General features: G+C 40.5%; 1 protein-coding gene across 1 annotated transcript in view; it reads right to left on the bottom strand.

Moving 5' to 3' along the window:
- Positions 1-18,407, bottom strand: part of nploc4 (NPL4 homolog, ubiquitin recognition factor) — a 67,292-nt gene that overhangs the window by 33,719 nt on the left and 15,166 nt on the right. Inside the window, exons 3-8 of the mRNA XM_080209597.1 lie at positions 16,876-16,985; positions 10,334-10,525; positions 7,856-7,904; positions 4,256-4,350; positions 2,598-2,721; positions 324-503 (exon numbers count right to left, since the gene is read on the bottom strand). Coding sequence (XP_080065723.1) covers positions 324-503; positions 2,598-2,721; positions 4,256-4,350; positions 7,856-7,904; positions 10,334-10,525; positions 16,876-16,985 — 750 coding nt within the window. The remainder of the gene's footprint in view (positions 1-323; positions 504-2,597; positions 2,722-4,255; positions 4,351-7,855; positions 7,905-10,333; positions 10,526-16,875; positions 16,986-18,407) is intronic.

Genomic DNA, 18,407 nt, shown 5'->3' with positions numbered 1-18,407 from the left:
TGCAGAAGGAGACCATTTGGCCCATCGAGTCTGCACCAACCACAATCCCACCCAGGCCCTATCCCCAGAACCCCATGCATTTACTCTAGCTTATCCCCCTAACACTAAGAGTCAATTTAGCATGGCTAATCCACCTAACCCGCATATCTTTGGACTGTGGGAGAAAACCAGAGCACCCGGAGAAAAAACACACAGACACGGGGAGAATGTGCAAACTCCAAGGCTGGAATTGAATCTGGGTTTTGATGCTGTGAGACAGCAGAGCTAACCACTGTGCCAACATGCCACTACGCCACCACGTATTAATAAAAAAGATCTCTTACCTGTGGAGGTTCATAGATGGCAGCAACCTCTGCTCGAATGCCTAGAGGAATGTCTGTGTGTTCAGTGTAGCGACCATAAAGGAATCCAAGCCGTTGGTTTCCTGTTTGACGCCAGAAGTTGAGGAAACGATCTGCTATTGTGTGGTTTTCAAACATTATGTTATCCACATGTCTGTATTTCTGTTCAAAAGATAATTACTACATAAGAGATCTTGGTAATAATTTCCTAATTACAACTGCTAAGGCTCTTAACATTCAGAACTTTTTAACAGCAATAATATGCATATCAGAGATAGCCATAATGCGCAATGTACAATTTTCAACTCACTTTAATTGCAATACTCCAGTGGAAATAAGGTACACAGTCTCATCCTGAGAATTCCAAATATTGGATCATGAATAATTTTGAATTATCAATGTATTTGCGGCACTGTGGCACAGTGGTTAGCACTGCTGCCTCACATCGCCAGGGGCTTGGGTTTGATTCCCGGCTGGGGTCACTGTTTGTGTGGAATCTGCACGTTCTCCCCTTGTCTGCGTGGGTTTCCTCCGCATACTCCAGTTTCCTCCAACAGTCTAAAAGACATGCTGGTTAGGTACATTGGCTGAGCTAAATTCTCCCTCAGTGTACCCAAGCAGGCACTGGAGTGTGGCAATAGGGGATTTTCATAGTAACTTCATTGCAGCATTAATGCAAGTCTACTTGTGATGCTAATAAATAAACTTTAGACTATATTTGAACAGTATAAATTTAACTTCTCATTCTTCTACGCTTGGAAATACAAGCTAAGTAAGCAGTTAAAAGATCAACGGATAACTAGGGTGGACAGAGAAATTATTCTCCCTGGTTAAGGAATCTAGATCAAGAAGAGACAGGTTTAAAATTAGTATCTGGCCATTTAAGAGTTTTTAAAAAATTATTTCATGGGATGTTGGCATTACTGAGAAGGTCGCACTTGTTGCCAATACCTAATTGCCCTTGAGAAGATAATGGTGAGCCACCTTCTAGGATTGCTGCAGTCCATCTGGTACAGGTACCACAACAGTGATTTTAGAAAGGGAATTCCACGATTTTGACCCAGTAACAATAAAGGGATGGTGATATACTTCCAAGTCAGAATGGTGCTTAAATAGGAGCTTTTTTCACATAGAGCACAGTGGAATTATGGAACTCAATCCCACAAAAGAATTGCGAAATGTTGGGTCAATTGAAATTTTTAAGAACAAGTTCAATAGTTTTCTAATAGGTAAGAGTTGAGGTTCAGACCCCCTGTGATTTGGCTGGATGATGGATAGACTCAAGTGGCTGAAATGGTTTACTCCTTATGTTGACTCTGTTTTGATAGATTTATAAAGCTTATCTTCATTACAGCAAAGCACCTCTGGGCTTAAAGGAGCTGGACAGAAACCAAAATGTATTTGGAGGGAAGCAAAGATAGAATTTAAAAATGTCTCAGACATTAAAAGGTGCTGTGTAAATATAAGTAGTTGTTATTGTGAAAAGTCCCAAGGCACTTCACAAGAGTTGGGCAAACAAAATTGGGCAAAGTTACAGAGAGAGGTATTAGGTGAAATGATCAAAAGTTTGGTTACAGGTAGATTTTACTCAATGTCTTAGAAAGGTAGAGAGGCAGAAGATGCTGAATTCTGCAACTTAGGATCTAGGCAAGGGGAGCCACAGCAAAGGACAAGAGACAGAGGGTTTTAAGGTACGAAGAGATTACAGTGAAAGAACAGGTCGAAGCCATGCAGGGATATGAAAACAAGGATCATAAAATTTAAATTTGTGTTGCCACACCAGGAGCCAAGTGGCGAGAGGGTGGAATGGGTGGCAGTTACTTGGAGCAAATTAGCCTAGAGGTAACATCAGAGCTTAATTCAATGTGTATCTTTGCCGGAGAAAAGTTAATTAGCCAAGGGATCAAATTAAGACATTTTATCAAAATAGCACAACAGGCATTTTTAAGCATACCTTCAATTTAAATTAAAAATAGGCTACAAGATTTGCTTTTAAAGGTTCCCTGTAGCAACCCCCACAAGAATTAAATAATATAATAAATGACAAAATGATGGTTTTCGCAGTTTCAAATTTGACCACATTGCTCCAAAGAGATGCCAACGTTTGGTGCCATTTTATGGTGATTTGTAACAAACAACCAATTCTATACTTAAATTATTTAACTGGATCCAAAGTGCCTCCCACCCCTCACCGAAACATCCATTACTCACAATGAGGTTTGCAAATCCATGCCGCAACAATGAATTTATACTTGCCTGTCTGTTCAATGTTATAGCACTTGGCTGGCACTTTGTACAAATTCCATCAGGCCATGGGGGATGCCCTTCACACCCAGACTTGATTTTGCAGCTAATGTTTTCCAAAGCAACAAATTTGCCTCTGTGAGCAGAACGACAATCATAATTAAACATTTCAACTTTCCAATAAGGTTGGGAAGTGAAGAAACATGAGCCCTGCACAGCACTGACACGTAGTACTTGAAACAGAATAATTAGCAACTTCAATCCAGATATTAATCCTACTGGGCTGATGATGAGCTCACCAGTTTTAGTAGAGTCAAAAGGTCAAGCTAATAGAGGACCCAACATTGATGAGGGAAAGAAAGTTAATTCTGGTTGTTTTAACAATACAAACAGATTAACCTTTAAGGATCTGGCCACCTGATTAATAAAAAGATGCTTCTGGATGATTTCTAGTTCAGACATTGAGTCAGTTCTGTGGAGGCACAAGACATTGGGTTGGTAGAGATGGAATAATTTGCCTTAATGATCCCAGGTTTTGGGAGATGAGAAAGAGGAGAGAAAAAAAATGGCCAGTAACTAACTTCAGACTAGGAAGTAAGTCTGACTCTAGCCTCTAAATTTAAAGTTAAAAATTACAATTACTTCAAAATTCTATTCTCAATGTGAATGGAATTCTAACATTTTTAAAATAATTAAAATCAGAGAAACTATTGTACAGTGTTAATCATTTAAGTACTCGCATCTACTTTAAGAGTCATTTTTAATGCAATGAATGAGTCAAAACCACAACTTGTCTTTGTAGATGAATGAACCATTTCTTGGAACATAGGTCTAAATTCTTTTGTATTATTCACATCTTAAAAAACTAACTATAGGAAGCAACTTTATATCTTTGAATATGCATTATTTCAGTGTGGTCTAAAATACTATAGACCATTTGTCTCCATTGATCTATTGGTAAATTCTATTACGTAAGTTGGCCCAAAAACGCAATGTAGGAGTCCAGTGTTTATTTTGCAGCACCTATAAATTTTAAAACGCTGTAGATTGGAAAAAAGGTTTCAAAGTTAAATAGTAATGTAGGAGGCACAGAACAGGCCATCAGTGTGCAGCTAAATTAAGGTAGTGGCTAAGATATTGTGCACAGTAAGTAGTCTTGCCTCTCAAATTCCAAGGAAACTACAGGGTATTCCCAAAAGGAATGGATTTTGAAGCTGAATTTCAGCAATATCACTTTCATATACAAATATCATGCAAGGTTGCCTTTAGGGTGTAATGGAGAGAGAAGTCAAACACTGCAAGATAGATTACAAGGAATTTACCTTTTGGAGATTTGGATCTATATCTCTAACATCACTTTACATGGGTCAATAATAGCATCTAACGAGCAGAATTGATTAGGGTAAGAAGAAAATTCAGAACTGAACTGACAATCAGGAGCAGGCTGCTTTGAATATTTATTGATTGTACCAGGATAGTCTGGATAAAATTTAAAAATCCACTACTTAGATAACTTCATTTAGTTTGCCCTACCCAATATCATGATACTTTGGCAATTTTAAACCAGCACACCTGAAAATAACGTATGAATCATAGGCTCGATTAGAACTACTTTTAGAAAATAATTATTATGGAAAATCTGAGAATTTCTTTTTCCAAAGAGTACTTACTTGTCAGCACCACCAGTCAGTTTTCGGATGTATGCATGGAATGACATATGTTTAACAGGGGGGTCCAAATGATTGAGATAATCCTCATCAAAAGGCTAAAGAATAAAAAGCATAGTCCAGAAAATAGATGAATGCAAACTATAGCTTATTTCCAAAGGATAAGAATTATGTGTGTGTAGAACAGAATAAGCTTTCACATTTTTCATAAACCACCATTAGACAACTACTGAAATGTACTTATTGCAAATAGGAGTATTTTCAATTAAACAGAATATTTTAAGTGCCAGTGTTGCCATAAACGTGAAAATGTGTCAGGTATACAAGTGTTTTATTTATAACTGGAATCACACCGTGAAGACGGCAATTATTATATCCATTTGCTATTCACATCACAAATACAACACTTCCCTTTGATAAATCTGCCAATCAATCAATGCTTCCTATTTGAATGTTCCCGATTCAAACAATTCAGAACTAGTATAAATATAGTATCAGTACTAGGATTTTCACTTCTTTTTTAAGGTTATTTGATCATTAACACTTAAAATATTAATATAAACTCACTCACCCACATACTGAAGTACATTTATCTTTCATATCTACAGAATGTTTTTTATGGGGAAATTAAAGACTAGAGCTATAACAGATAAAATAACCCTGTATCTCTGTCTGCTTCAAGTATTCACTCATTCTTTCCTTCAAAGATGCAGTGATCTTTCTCTCTTTCACACAAATGTTCCCCGAGGCAGAACATTGTATGCTTCCATTTCCCTCTACATTACAAAATTCTTCCATCACAGCAACAATTTCAAATTGTGGCCTCTCATTAGGAAATCCCCAATCAGTGGAAACAATCTTTCCCCAGCCTAGTTAACATATCAAAATCTTTTATAAATTTAAAAACCTCTATTAAATTTTCTTGTGTGACCTTTTCTGCTCAAATAAGATCATAAGATAAGAATGAGAGAATTCCCAATACCCAAGCCTTTCAATTATGGTTTTATATCTCTGGTATCACCCAAGTGAATCTTCACTGTACACCCTCTTTCACTGTAATGTCCTTTCTCATGATGAGGCAGTAAAACTGCATTCAGTGGTCTTATCTGTGCTTAACCATTACAGGAAAAATGTATTTTTGCTTATCATTTATTCAACTACTTCTAAAAACCCAAAATACTCTTGGCCACATTTGTGCCTTTAATATCCAACTGTTTTTTCAAGGAATGCGTGTTTGAACACCTTGCTCCTTCTTGTTGAAGCACACTCTCAAGTGTCTTTCTACTTCTTGGTGTCCCCCCCAAAATGCCTTTCTTTGTATTAAATTGTACCTATCAATTGTTCAAGGCAGCGTATCCTACGCCCAAGTCCGTAGCTGATTCACACCTCTACTATTACAGCCTTTCCTCAAGTTGAGCAAAACCCACTAACTCTGTGAATCAATTTTCTATCTTGTTGCCGTATTTCCTTTCATACTACATATCTGAATTTTGCAACATACCTGCGAGACACCACTTCAAATGTTTTCTGAAAACCACATACACATCTGCTGACTTAAATATTTCTAATTGGTCATTGCTTTTAAAACACACACACATGCAACTCAATTTGTCAAACATGACACAGGCCTCTTGGTCTTTGGACACCAATACTATGCCAACCAAGCTCAGTAATAGGATGTCGGCCTTCTCCTCAGCACTTTATTGCTCTCTAGCATCTCAGAACTTTTAAAAAGGGAATGTGGATCTGTGGAAATTCTGGAGCAATGAAGCCAGATTAACACACGTGCATATCCTTTGTTTTAACACAAAGTTGGTGGAGTGCCAGCGGCATCAGCCTGTTTCTATTCTCTTTTCTGGATCTACTGTGTGTGTCACCAGCATTTTTTATTATAAATTCAAACACCCAACATCGAATTTCGGACGTTCCCTGCAGCAATCCCACCTTCTCTTCTTGTTATAAGCTTTTATCATGCTTTCTACTGAGCTACCACACATTTGGCCGACATTCTAATGTATTTTCATTGCTTATGATTTTTCATATTAACACACTAATTTCTTTATTTCTGTTAATTAATGTGATCATTTTGTTTTCATTTATAGAGTATCTATTGTCTTCTCTCCTACCCAACAAAACTGCTCAATTATCTTTGAATTTTTATTAATCACCCTTCCAGATTCTGCTTTTATTCCCCTTCTTTTGACGGCTTGTTCCATCCCCCATTTTGTTCTCGATACCAATCTTTTTTCCATGCCTTCAAAGAAATTGACAGCATGCACAGCAAAGGGGTTTAGGAATAAGGACTGATGTTTTTTAAACCAAACAATGATGAATTTTCTATTATGTAGGTAAACGACAAAGAAAGATGTAAGCATTTACTATAGTTTGCTTTTAGCTGAATCGAAAACAATGGAACATTGAAATATTATACTTCAGGTTGATAAATATACAAGCATGCCAATAAGGAATTTTGTTACACGTACTTGAAAAACCTTGAAGAACAAACTATATCTATCATAGGACACTTAACAGATATGATAGCCAAGACTGCATTAACGGCTTATTAAATTATGTATTACAATCAATTGTTCACTAAATTCCATTATTATAAAAAAGACTAATATGATGGCATCAAAATTCCTGAGAAGGGATTGATTTTCCATTTTAAACTGATAGCATGTGTCTGCACATAGCGCTGTGAGAAACAAAATGCAAAGAATCGATTTGTAAAGGGGGACGATAAGTGCATGCTAACTGAATAACAAATAAAAATGCCAAATGCACAGCACTCATAAGTGGTTTTACAATTATTTTGCCAGCACATCAGAGTGCCTCCAATTAAAAGTTAAGTAGATAAGAAGCGTGGGCATGTCTGTGCTACAGACTAATGAGACAGAATGAAAATGCCCAGCCTCCATTCTTATGGGACCCTGTATAGTTTGCATGGTTCTAAATACATGTGTACAGTAACATAATGGTCAATGACTATCCTAGGCTAATTTTTAAATGTAGTCTTTTTAAACTACAAGTTGCAAGTATTAATTTAAATCATTTATTGCACTAAAAAAGTTGAGTGTTCTTTAAGATTCCACTGACATCGCTAGAAATGTTGGTTTGAGAACTTAATCAAATAACACACTTCTGAATAAGGACCAGTCAGCAAAAAAAGTTTTTAGATATTCATAATAAAAATATCAAAACCTACAAATCTCGTCACTGGCTGATTTTAATAATGCCCAACATATGATAAAGCATATTATATTACTATCTCTAGGTTCTAATATTTTCATCATTTCACTTGTTAAAAATGACGATTTTAACATACTTGATTTACAAAATATCCCCCCCTCTATTGTATGAAAATAAAAATGCCATATGCAGTTACAGTAATGCATGTCTTTTAACTGGACTGCTCTGGAGAGAAATTTGATTTCATGCTTAGTATTAACAAATCAGGGTAATGAATTAAGAGTACCATATAGTCAGACTGTCTTTTCATCTGTCCACTATGTTGAGCAGCAAAAACTGCCTCGATCAATATTCTTGGACAATAGTATGCAATGATTTCCAAACAGAATGATAATACTGCTGTGACCTCCTTACCTCCAGTGGTACACAATGAACACATTTGCCCAACGCACCATGCCGACACCTAACAAAAACACAAACCCAAAAGAAGTTTAACAAAAAATGTAATTCTGAAAACAAAACTGAGTTCTTGGTCTAAATTTTGTCTTTGTGACAGTGTACAAAAGGGCAATTGCAAATTGGTAGCATATTTTGTATATCCCTCTATTATTTATGTTGAGGTCATGGGAGGTGCAAACCAGGCTGCCAATGCACTATAACTTGCTATGCACTACCATACAAAGTCATGATCACCCCCTTATGTTTTAAGCGTTTTCCACAACAGAACAACAGCTATTTATTACTGGGATCTTCTTTACCATTTTTTTGTGGATTGTTAATACAAGCCTATTATTTCATTTGTGAGAACCTAATAATCAGCCAAGTTATCAATACCAGCCCATCACAGATCAATTAGGTTTGTTAAATCTTTAGAGCTATCCATCAATTGAGAGAATTCTCCTGATCACACTACAAACTAACTTCATAAAACACTTTCTTAAAATCCAAGTGGACAACAAAAACTGCATTCTTCTCATCAATATGCTGTTATATCATAGAATCCTACAATGCAGAAGGAAGCCATTCAGCCTAACCCTGCACCGACAACAATTCGTTCTTATCCCCGTAACCCCATGCAGTTACCCTGCTAATTCCCCCGACACTAATTTACCATGGCCAATCCACCTAACCCACACATCTTTGGACTGTGAAAGGAAGCTGGAGCATCTGAAGGAAGCCCATGCAGACAAGGGGTGAACATGCAAATTCCACACAGACAGTGACCCAAGCCAGAAATTGAACCCAGTCCCAGCTGCTACGAGACAACAGTGTTAACCACTGTGCCGCCCTTATGAAAAATTCAATTAGATTAGTCAAACATGATTGGCTGTTAATATGTGCTAGCCCTCCTCAACCCTCTTCAAGTGTCTGTTTTTTTTTCTTCGATTACTGTTCTGAAAGCATACCAACCACTGATGTTATATTGACCAGCCTGTAGTTCTATAAATGCCCTATGCCCTTTCCTCAGTAAGAGTGTCACAGGCCACTTGACAATTCATTGGCAATTCTTTTGTTTAGTGTGAAGATTGGAATGTTATGGCAAGCACTTCTGCTATCCCCATTTCTCCCGAGTAACCTGGAACACAGATCAGGTACTTACCCATTTTAAGCATATCCAGCCTTTCCAATGTACGGCACCTATCAATTTTCACCTAATCCATTACCTCTGTTTCTACGAACATTTTATCACTGACTTCCTTGGTAGACAGTGATACAAAGTACTCATCAAGTTTTCTACTCTGCCTCCAAACATTTATTACCCTTTTTGGCCCTAATATGCCTCATCCCGCCTCATCCTACCCACTTATTATTTACGTGCTGGTAGAAGATTTTTGGGCTCACATTTATGTTTATTGCCATCCTATTCTCATATTCTCTCATGGCCAGGCTTACTTTCCTCTCTTATTATATTGGACTGGTTCTCGGTTGAAGAATTTACTGACAGGCATTGTACACACCCCTTTTCTTAGTTTCATCTTATTAATTTAAATTGTTGACCAAGGAGTCTTGATTTTGGTTTTTGAATCTTTTCACCCTTGTTGAACATATCTAGCCCGTTCGTGAAAGAGATCCTCCTTAAAGAGCATTCACTCTTCAGCTGCAGTTTTGGTTTCATTTTACCCTGACTAAACATCTTCACGTCCCATGGAAATGATTCCTCTTCCAATTTATTTCAGATTTTTTTCCCTTTCTCTTCTTATATACCAATCTAAACCTTATGTCCCAATGATCACTCTTAACCAAGTGTTCGCCCAAAGGCATTTCATCCACTTCATTCCCCAGCACCATTACCATTATGAACAAATAACCAACCTTAACTTAGGAACTATTTTATTTAACCTCCTACTGTTTAAATAGGATGTCAAACTTTGTCTGAATTGTATGTTGCGTCACATATTCATCTTGCTCCAGCAGTGCTATTTATTTATGCTCTCACTGTATTGGGACTCAGAGGTGCAGCAGAACCATCACCGAAGTAACACTGAACACAACTAAGATTATCTCAGTTCTGTGCAGAAACATTAAGTACAAATCAGATAAAGGCACAAACCAAAGGAATGATGATTGGAGGAGAGACTTGTGCAATTGTAGACTACTCACTGAAGATTTCCCCAGAATCAGTTTGAAAACCACGGGATTGATCAAGGAGCAGGCCATGTAGCCTCTTGGATATCAGTAAAAAGTTAAAGAAGGAAACAATTTAGAGGGAACATTACCCCCTCAAGAAGTTCTTTGGATACAGAAGGTTTCCACAAATGCTTCTAGAGATCATCTCTTACTAATTTATAGTGATGTGAACCCAGTCAAGCAATGTGAACACAGTCAATGCTATAATTTATAAAACGTACATATTTAATACTATTCTATTGGTTTCTGATCAAAAAGTCTTACTGTTGCTGGTCCCTGTTTCTGTATATCTTTCCATCCTGTTTCATTAGATACTGGTCAATGTCATCCTCCACAACAGGCACTGTAGATGTGGTTGAAACTCGTGACCCTCCAGGCGCTTGGGCTGAAGTCTCCATAACTTGAGTGGAAGTCCCAGCGTCGCTTGATGGAAAGAGGAATAACAGGTCTCCATGTCTAAAGCAGAAGATGTTAAGGACAAATTACTTGGCTTACAGCTGTCAAAATGTTGAATACTGTAGTTAAATACTGAAACCAAGGACATATCAAACTCATGTTGCATTAGCCCAAATTAAAGCATTACTGCTGACAAAGCAACTTTGATATTTTTAGGAACCTAAGTATTCCTTCAAATAGCCACACTAGCCTGACACTCAGAGCTGATGAAGAGTCATCCAGGCTTGAACCATTGGCTCTATTTTCTCGCCACAGATGCTGTCAGACCTGCTGAGATTTTCCAGCATTTTCTGTTTTTGTTTCAGATTCCAGCATCCGAGTATTTTGCTTTTACCGTGGTATTTAACTCACTGCTACTTCTCTTCCAGGAATGCCTTCCCTGAAAAAGTACTGCTCTTCGCTCTGACAGAGTTTTCAGTTGTCTCTCTCACCCTGAGCACCATCACTGCTTTCCAATTCCCTCCTAGTGTTTGACAAAGTGTTTCCTCAGCTTGCAGAGCCATTTTTCCTTCCTAAGTGACTGCCTCTGTCTCACCCCACTTGGATTCCAAATGAAGCTCCACCCCATCTTTTGTATCTACCCGGGATTATAGGTATCTCCAGGACATACAACGCTCCTCGGACCCACCCTGAGATTCATCCTGAGATCCACCCTCAGTGCCATGCACCACAATATGCACACCCTCGATATCTCGATGTCGATGGTTCTATTTACCATTTATATAGATGATCTGGAGGAGGGGGCTGAGTGTAGGGTGACGAAATTTGCTGATGACACGAAGATGAGTGGAAAAGCAAATTGCGCGGAGGGTGTGGAAAGTCTGCAGAGGGATCTTGATAGGCTGAGTGAGTGGGCGAGGACCTGGCAGATGGAGTATAATGTTAGCAAGTGTGAGGTTATCCACTTTGGCAGAAATAATAGTAGGAGGGATTACTATTTAAAGGGCAAAAAGCTGCAGCATGCTAAGGTGCAGAGGGACCTGCGGGTCCTTGTGCATGAGTCGCAAAAACCCAGTCTGCAGGTGCAGCAGGTGATCAAGAAGGCGAATGGGATGCTGGCCTTTATAGCGAGGGGGATAGAATATAAAAGCACGGAGGTCTTGCTGCAACTGTACAGGGTACTGGTGAGGCCGCAGCTGGAGTACTGTGTGCAGTTTTGGTCGCCGCACTTGCACAAGGATATTTTGGCCTTGGAGGGAGTGCAGAGGAGGTTCACTAGGCTGATCCCAGAGATGGGGGGGGTTGGACTATGAAGAGAGACTAAATAGACTGGATCTGTACTCATTGGAGTTTAGAAGGATGAGGGGGGATCTTATAGAGACATATAAGATAACGAAAGGGATGGATAGGGTACAGGTAGAGAGATTCTTCCTGCTTAGAAAGGATAGCAGGACTAGAGGACACAGCCTCAAGCTAAGGGTGGGGGGGGAACGCAGTTTAGATCACAGTTGAGGAGGAACTTCTTCACTCAAAGGGTGGTGAATTTCTGGAATTCTCTGCTCATTGAAGTGGTGGAGGCTACCTCGCTAAATATATTTAAGTCACGGGTAGATAGGTTTTTGACAGACAAGGGAATTAAGGGTTATGGAGAGAAAGCAGGAAAGTGGAACTGATCCGCTTCAGATCAGCCATGATCTTATTGAATGGTGGCGCAGGCTCGAAGGGCTAGATGGCCTACTCCTGCTCCTATTTCTTATGTTCTTACCTCTCTCCAGCAGTACCAACTCATTCTTTTCTCAGTGCTTTCCTGGTCCCCAGTTTCACTTCATTCTTCGTCTCACATGACGCATTAACAAGAAACAATCTCTCTTCCTTTTAGGTGTTAAGGGACGCAAGTTTCAACAACTCATCAATACCAGCACCCATCCAGGTCCCTCCACCTCTTTCCCCCCTTCAGATCCCATCCCTCGCCACTTAATCACCACGCCCTCTGACCTTCCCCTCTCTGAGGCTGAGTGTACTGTTTTTAAAGGCTTCGTACCCTTACGTCCTCACCTCAACAAATTTCGGGCTCAACATGATGCTGAACTCATCTTCCACCACCTTTGTCTCCATGCTCATTTGTTTGGGCAGGAGCCCTCCCCTCTAATCAGTAGATCCTTTCACTCACCGCCAGCATTCCCTCTCCACCTGGACCCCTCCCTCTGGCCTCTTACCCGCTCTTCATCTTTTCATCGAGAACTGTCTGCGTGACATTGGCCTTCTCAATTTCTCTGCTCCTCTCAACCACTCTAACTTGTCTCCTTCTGAACTTGCTGCACTTCACTCTCTCAGATCCAATCCTGGCCTTCTCATCAAAACCGGCAACAAGGGCAGTGCTGTTGTTGCCTGTTATATGGATTTCTACCTCGCAGAGGCTGAGCACCTACCTCCCCCTGGACCATGACCTCACCACCAATCATTAAGCCACTGTTTCCAGGACTGTCAATGCCTTCGGAGATCTTCCTTCCGCAGCTTCCAACCTCGTGGTCTCCCAACCACAGACAGCCCACTTTATTTCCACCCAAAATCCACAACAGGACTGCCTCAATAGGCCCAATGTGTCAGTCCGTTCCTCCCCACTGAACATATTTCCTCCTATCTTGACTCCATTCTCTCTCCTCTTGTCCATTGCCCAGTCCCTACCCACCTATATCTGTGATTAATCCAATGCCCTAACAACTCCTCCCTGGCTCTATCCACCTCCTCCTCACCATGGATGTCCAATCTCTCTATACTTCCATTCCCCATCAGGATGGCCTCAAAGCTCTTTGCCTCTTCCTCAAACAGAGGTCTGAACAATCCCACCGCCACCACTCTTCTCCATCTGGCTGAACTGGTTCTCACACTCAACAATTTTGCCTTTAATTTGTCTCACTTCCTCCAAATGAAAGACATGGCCATGGGCGCCTGCATGGTCCCAGTTACGCCTATCACTTTATGGGTTATGTGGAGCATTCCCTGCTCCAGTCCGACTCTGCCCCCCTCCCACAACTCCATCCTCAATACATTGATGACTATTTTGGTGCCAGTTCATGCTCCCGTCTGGACCAGGAAAAGTTTATCAATTTTATTTCCAATTTCCGCCCCTCTATCACCTTCATATGGTCCAACTCTGACACTTCTCACCCCTCCTTGACCTCCCTATCTCCATTTCTGATGATAAACTGTCCACCAGTATCCATTACAAGCCCACTGACTCCCATAACTACCTTGACCACTACACTTCACACCCACATCCTGCAAGGTCTCCATCACATTCTCTCAGTTCCTTCACGTCTGCCGCACCTGTGCACTTGATGCCACTTTCCAAAAGAGTGCTGCCGATATGTCTTTTTCCTTCCTCAGTCGTGGTTTTCCACTCTTGTGGTTGACAGGGCTCTTGACCACATCTCATCCATCCCCTAGGCCACTGCTCTCACCCTCTCCCTGCCCTCCAGAACTAGGAGAGGGCCCCCTTTGTCCTCACTTTTCATCCCACCAGCCTCCACACTCAAAGATCATCTTACACCATTTCAGCATTCCACACGGACACCATGGTCTAATCCTCCATCACACCCAACACCTCACCCCCTGCCCACAGCACCTTTCCATGCAATTACAGAAGGTGCAACACCTACCCCTTTACCTCCTCCCAGCTCACCATCCCAGGTCCTAAACACCTCTTTCAGGTGAAGCAGCGCTTCACATGCAACTCCTTCAATTTATCTATTGCATTTACTGCTCTCAATGCACTGTACTCTACATCGCAAAGATCAAACGCAGACTGGGTGATTGCTTTGCTGAACACCTTTGGTCCATTCACAAGCAGGGCCTGTTGCTTACCGTGTCAACACACCACCCTGCTCTCTTGTCCACATGTCCATCCATGGTCTTTTGCAATGTTCTAGTGAACCCCAACAACTCTGATGAAGGGTCACCCAGATTCAAAACTTTGACTCTTCTCTCTCCACAGATGCTGTCAGAGCTGCTCAGATCTTACAGCATTTTCTGATTTTGTTTCAGATTCCAGCATCCACAGTATTTTGCTTTCACCCGAAAACACATCAGTTCCACACATAAGCAGATGATACCCAGCTTTCCCTTGCCATATCTCTTGATCTTTCCATTGTCTAAACTGGCAATCTTGTCCAATATTTAGATCTAGATTTCCTCCAATTAAACTTCGGGAAAATTGAGGCCATTGTCTTTGGTTCCAACCACAACTCTGCTCGCCCGCAACTCCATCCCTTTTCCTGACAATGGACTGAGACTAAATCAAATGATTCTTAAACTCATATTTACCCGAGAGGTGAACTTTCAACCACATATACACACACCTCAAAAGATGCCTATTTTCCCCCTTGCAACACTGCTCAACTCCACCCCTGCCTCAGCTCATCTGCTGCTGAAATGCTCATTCACAACTTTGCTGCTGCTAGACCAGACATACGCTATGAATTCCTGGCTGGCTTCCCACGTTCTAGACTTGAGGCCAGTTGCCTAACTCACAGCAAATCCAATCTGCCTATCACTGTTATGTTCACTGGCTTACACTGGCTATTAGTTATGCAACACCGTGATTTTAAAACTCTCATCCTCATTTCAAATCCTGTCTGTCATGAATGGCCCCTCCCACCACACAACTCTTTGAGATAAGTTTATTTATTTATTATTGTTACAAGTAGGCTTACATCAACACTGCAATGAAGTTACTGTGAAAATCCCCTAGTCACCACACTCTGGTGCCTGTTCACTGAGGGAGAATTTAGCATGGCCGATGCACCTAATCTGCGCATCTTTAGATTGTGGGAAGAAACCAGAGCACCCAGAGGAAATCCATGCAGACACAGAGAATATGCAGACAGTGACCCAAGCCACGAATCAAAACCGGATCCTTAGCGCTGAGACAGCTGTGCTAACCCATGTGCCACCATGTCGCCCCAAACTAACTGCAGCAAAACTCTGTGAACTGATGTGATCGGAGTTCCTCCAATTCTGGCCTCTTGAGCATCTCTGAATTTAATTACTCCATCTAAGCTGCAAGCGCTGAAATTTCCTTCCTACATCTCTCTATCTCACTTTACTCCTTGAAGGTGCATCTTAAAATCTTTTATCATCGGTCTTAATATCTTCTCTGTCATGTATTGTTTTATAACGTCTCTGTGAAGCACATGGAACATCTCTTTAACATAAAGGTTCTATACTAATTTTTGCTGCAAGTTTTATTTATTTATTTTTTGCTCACAGCCAATCTAACGCAAGAAGGGGTTTTTTGTAAGGTGTTCCAAAACTGAAAATAGTTATCATAGCACAATAACTATAACCATTATTTCCAGAAATTCAGAATAATTGTAACTACTAAGGAGGAACTGCTTTTCTTTGTGAACCAACTGTCTTTTAAAATATTTTTTCTACTTACAGGACAAAATAAAAGCTTATAGCTCAACAGCGGCAAAAAAATCCCTTTCAGCTGCTTACTCATTCTTCAGCTACTCCACCTATAAACAAAGTAGTCTACTGGCACCTATACAGGTCAAATGTTTCCATATAAAGTTAAAGTTTATTTATTAGTCACAAGTAGGCTTCCAATAACACTGCAATTAAATTACTGTGAAAATCTCCTAGTCGCCACACTCCGGTGCCTGTTTGAGTACACTGAAGGAGGATTAAGCACGGCCAATCCACCTAACCTGCACATCCTTGGACTGTGGGAGGAAACCGGAGCACCCAGAGGAAACCCATTCAGACCTGGGGAGAACGTGCAAACTCCACACAGACAGTGACCAAGCTGGGAATCAAACCTGGGTCCCTGGCACTGTGAGGTAGCAGTGCTAACCACTGTGCCACCATGCTGCCCTAATCATGAAAGGAGAGCAAAAAACCAAATACGAAATTGGGCACCTTATTGTCTGTATTCTCTACGGCAATCTCAATCGGGCAAACCTTCTGTCTTTTTTCCAACTACATAATAATTTGACAAGAAATGTTCTAAATAGAGCCATTAGTTTATAGAAATTGAGTGAAGGAAAGTCTTTTTTTTTTTAAACATAGTATTTTGGTGATTGCATTCCACAATTCTGCAAATTTTCTAAGAGTTGCAAATGAGTAACACTACTCTCAATTTCTGGTATAAGACTTACTTGATTAATGTTATTAGAATAAAGCTACTTTCTCATCAAAGGTTGTCAAGTTTCAATAAATTCAAAGTTTCAAATGACTAAAGTAATCAGAGAGATCTATGTCCACTTTGACATTGCTTATATGTTCAGCACCAGGAACCCATTTGTTTGCATCTCAAGCTTCCCTTTCCCATTCATTTCTTTTCACAATGTCTAGACATTGAAAAAAGCGTTCATTACTATTAAAAATGGTTAAATACCAGTACGTACTTAATTTTAAGCAAAGAGAGTGATTTACTCGTTGGGGAGATCTCTCCAGTTTTATTTCTGTTAAGGTATACAGAAAAGCCATTGTTAGAACAGCCAAATTCCTTTGCAACCTAAAAAGAGAAACAAAATTAAATTATAATTAGAATGTGAGAAGTAAAAACTTGAGGACTTCATGCATTTTGATCTAAATGTGCCGTTACTGATCAATATGTGACCGCTCTACCATTCCTGAGTTGCGACAATAAACCAAGGAACAAGCTTCTTCTGCTGTATCAGCCACCTGACGTAGTCATACTCACTGAATCATATTAATCAGCCAATGTCCCAAACTTCTACATTGGTATAACTGCCCAATGGCAGGACAGACCCATCAGAGGTGGAGGAGTCACAGTGCTGCACATCATGGGATGCGGTGTCTGTGGGAGTCCTCAATAATAACATGGATCCCAGGAAGTTTCAAGGCATCCAATGAAATATGGGCAGGGAAATCTCCTGTGGATCAGTCTCTCCCAGATGATGAACCAGTACTCCTCCATGTTGAAGAAACAGAAGGTAACAAGAGAATGACTGTACTCTGGGTGGAGAATTCCAATGGCCATCACAAGTGTGGCTTGGTAGCACCACCACAAAGCTGAGGAGTCCTGAAGGGCATAGTTACCAAGATCGGGCCTGCGGCTGGTGCTGAGAACACGATCACAATGGCAAAACCTACTTGACCTTGGAAATACTGGTAGGAGTGACTATTGCACACAAGACCATAAGATGGAGGCTTTTCGGCCCATTGAGTCTGCTAAGCCATTCAGGGATATATTAATCATGAACTCCACTTACCAGCCTTATCCCCATAACCCTTAACTTCCTTATTGATTAAAAATCTATCTCAGCCCGAGTACAGTCCAGTGGAGATGAAGTTCTATTTTCACAATCAGGGCACCATCGATCGTGCTGTGTTACACTATCACTGTGCCAAACGAATAAGTTTCAGACCAGATCCAGCAGCTCAAAACCACGGCATCCAAGAGGTACTGTAGCTATTAGCAGCAACACAACTGTATTCCCCTACCATTTACCCAAGCACTGGTATTACCATTAAGTCAGATTCAATGAGGAGTGTAAAAGAGCATGGCAGGAGCACCACACAGGCTACCAAAACATGAGATGCCAACGTGGTGAAGCTAAGCTGCACCTGGACTACATGCATGATAAAACAGTGGAAGCAGCCAGTGATAGGCACAGCCAAATAATCCAACAACCAACAGATCTAATCAAAACTCTGCAGTGCTACCACATCGAGTTGTGAATGCTAAATGACAATTGAACTGAGAAGTGAAGGCTCCATGGACATCTCCAACGATGGTAGAGCCCAGCAGATCCAGCCCAGCAAAAGACCAAAATGCTAAAGCATTTACAACCACCTCAAACAAGAAGTGTCAAATGGAATGAAGACTCCACCCTTCACAGAAGCCAGACTTCAACTAGTTTGATTCATTCCATGTGATGCAAACAACATTCTGGCTGTAACGCTGAAGACT

Source organism: Carcharhinus amblyrhynchos, chromosome 21, assembly GCF_965287045.1.
Source record: "Carcharhinus amblyrhynchos chromosome 21, sCarAmb.v2.hapA, whole genome shotgun sequence".
Lineage (NCBI taxonomy): Eukaryota > Metazoa > Chordata > Chondrichthyes > Carcharhiniformes > Carcharhinidae > Carcharhinus > Carcharhinus amblyrhynchos.
This window is presented reverse-complemented; position numbering and strand designations above follow the sequence as displayed.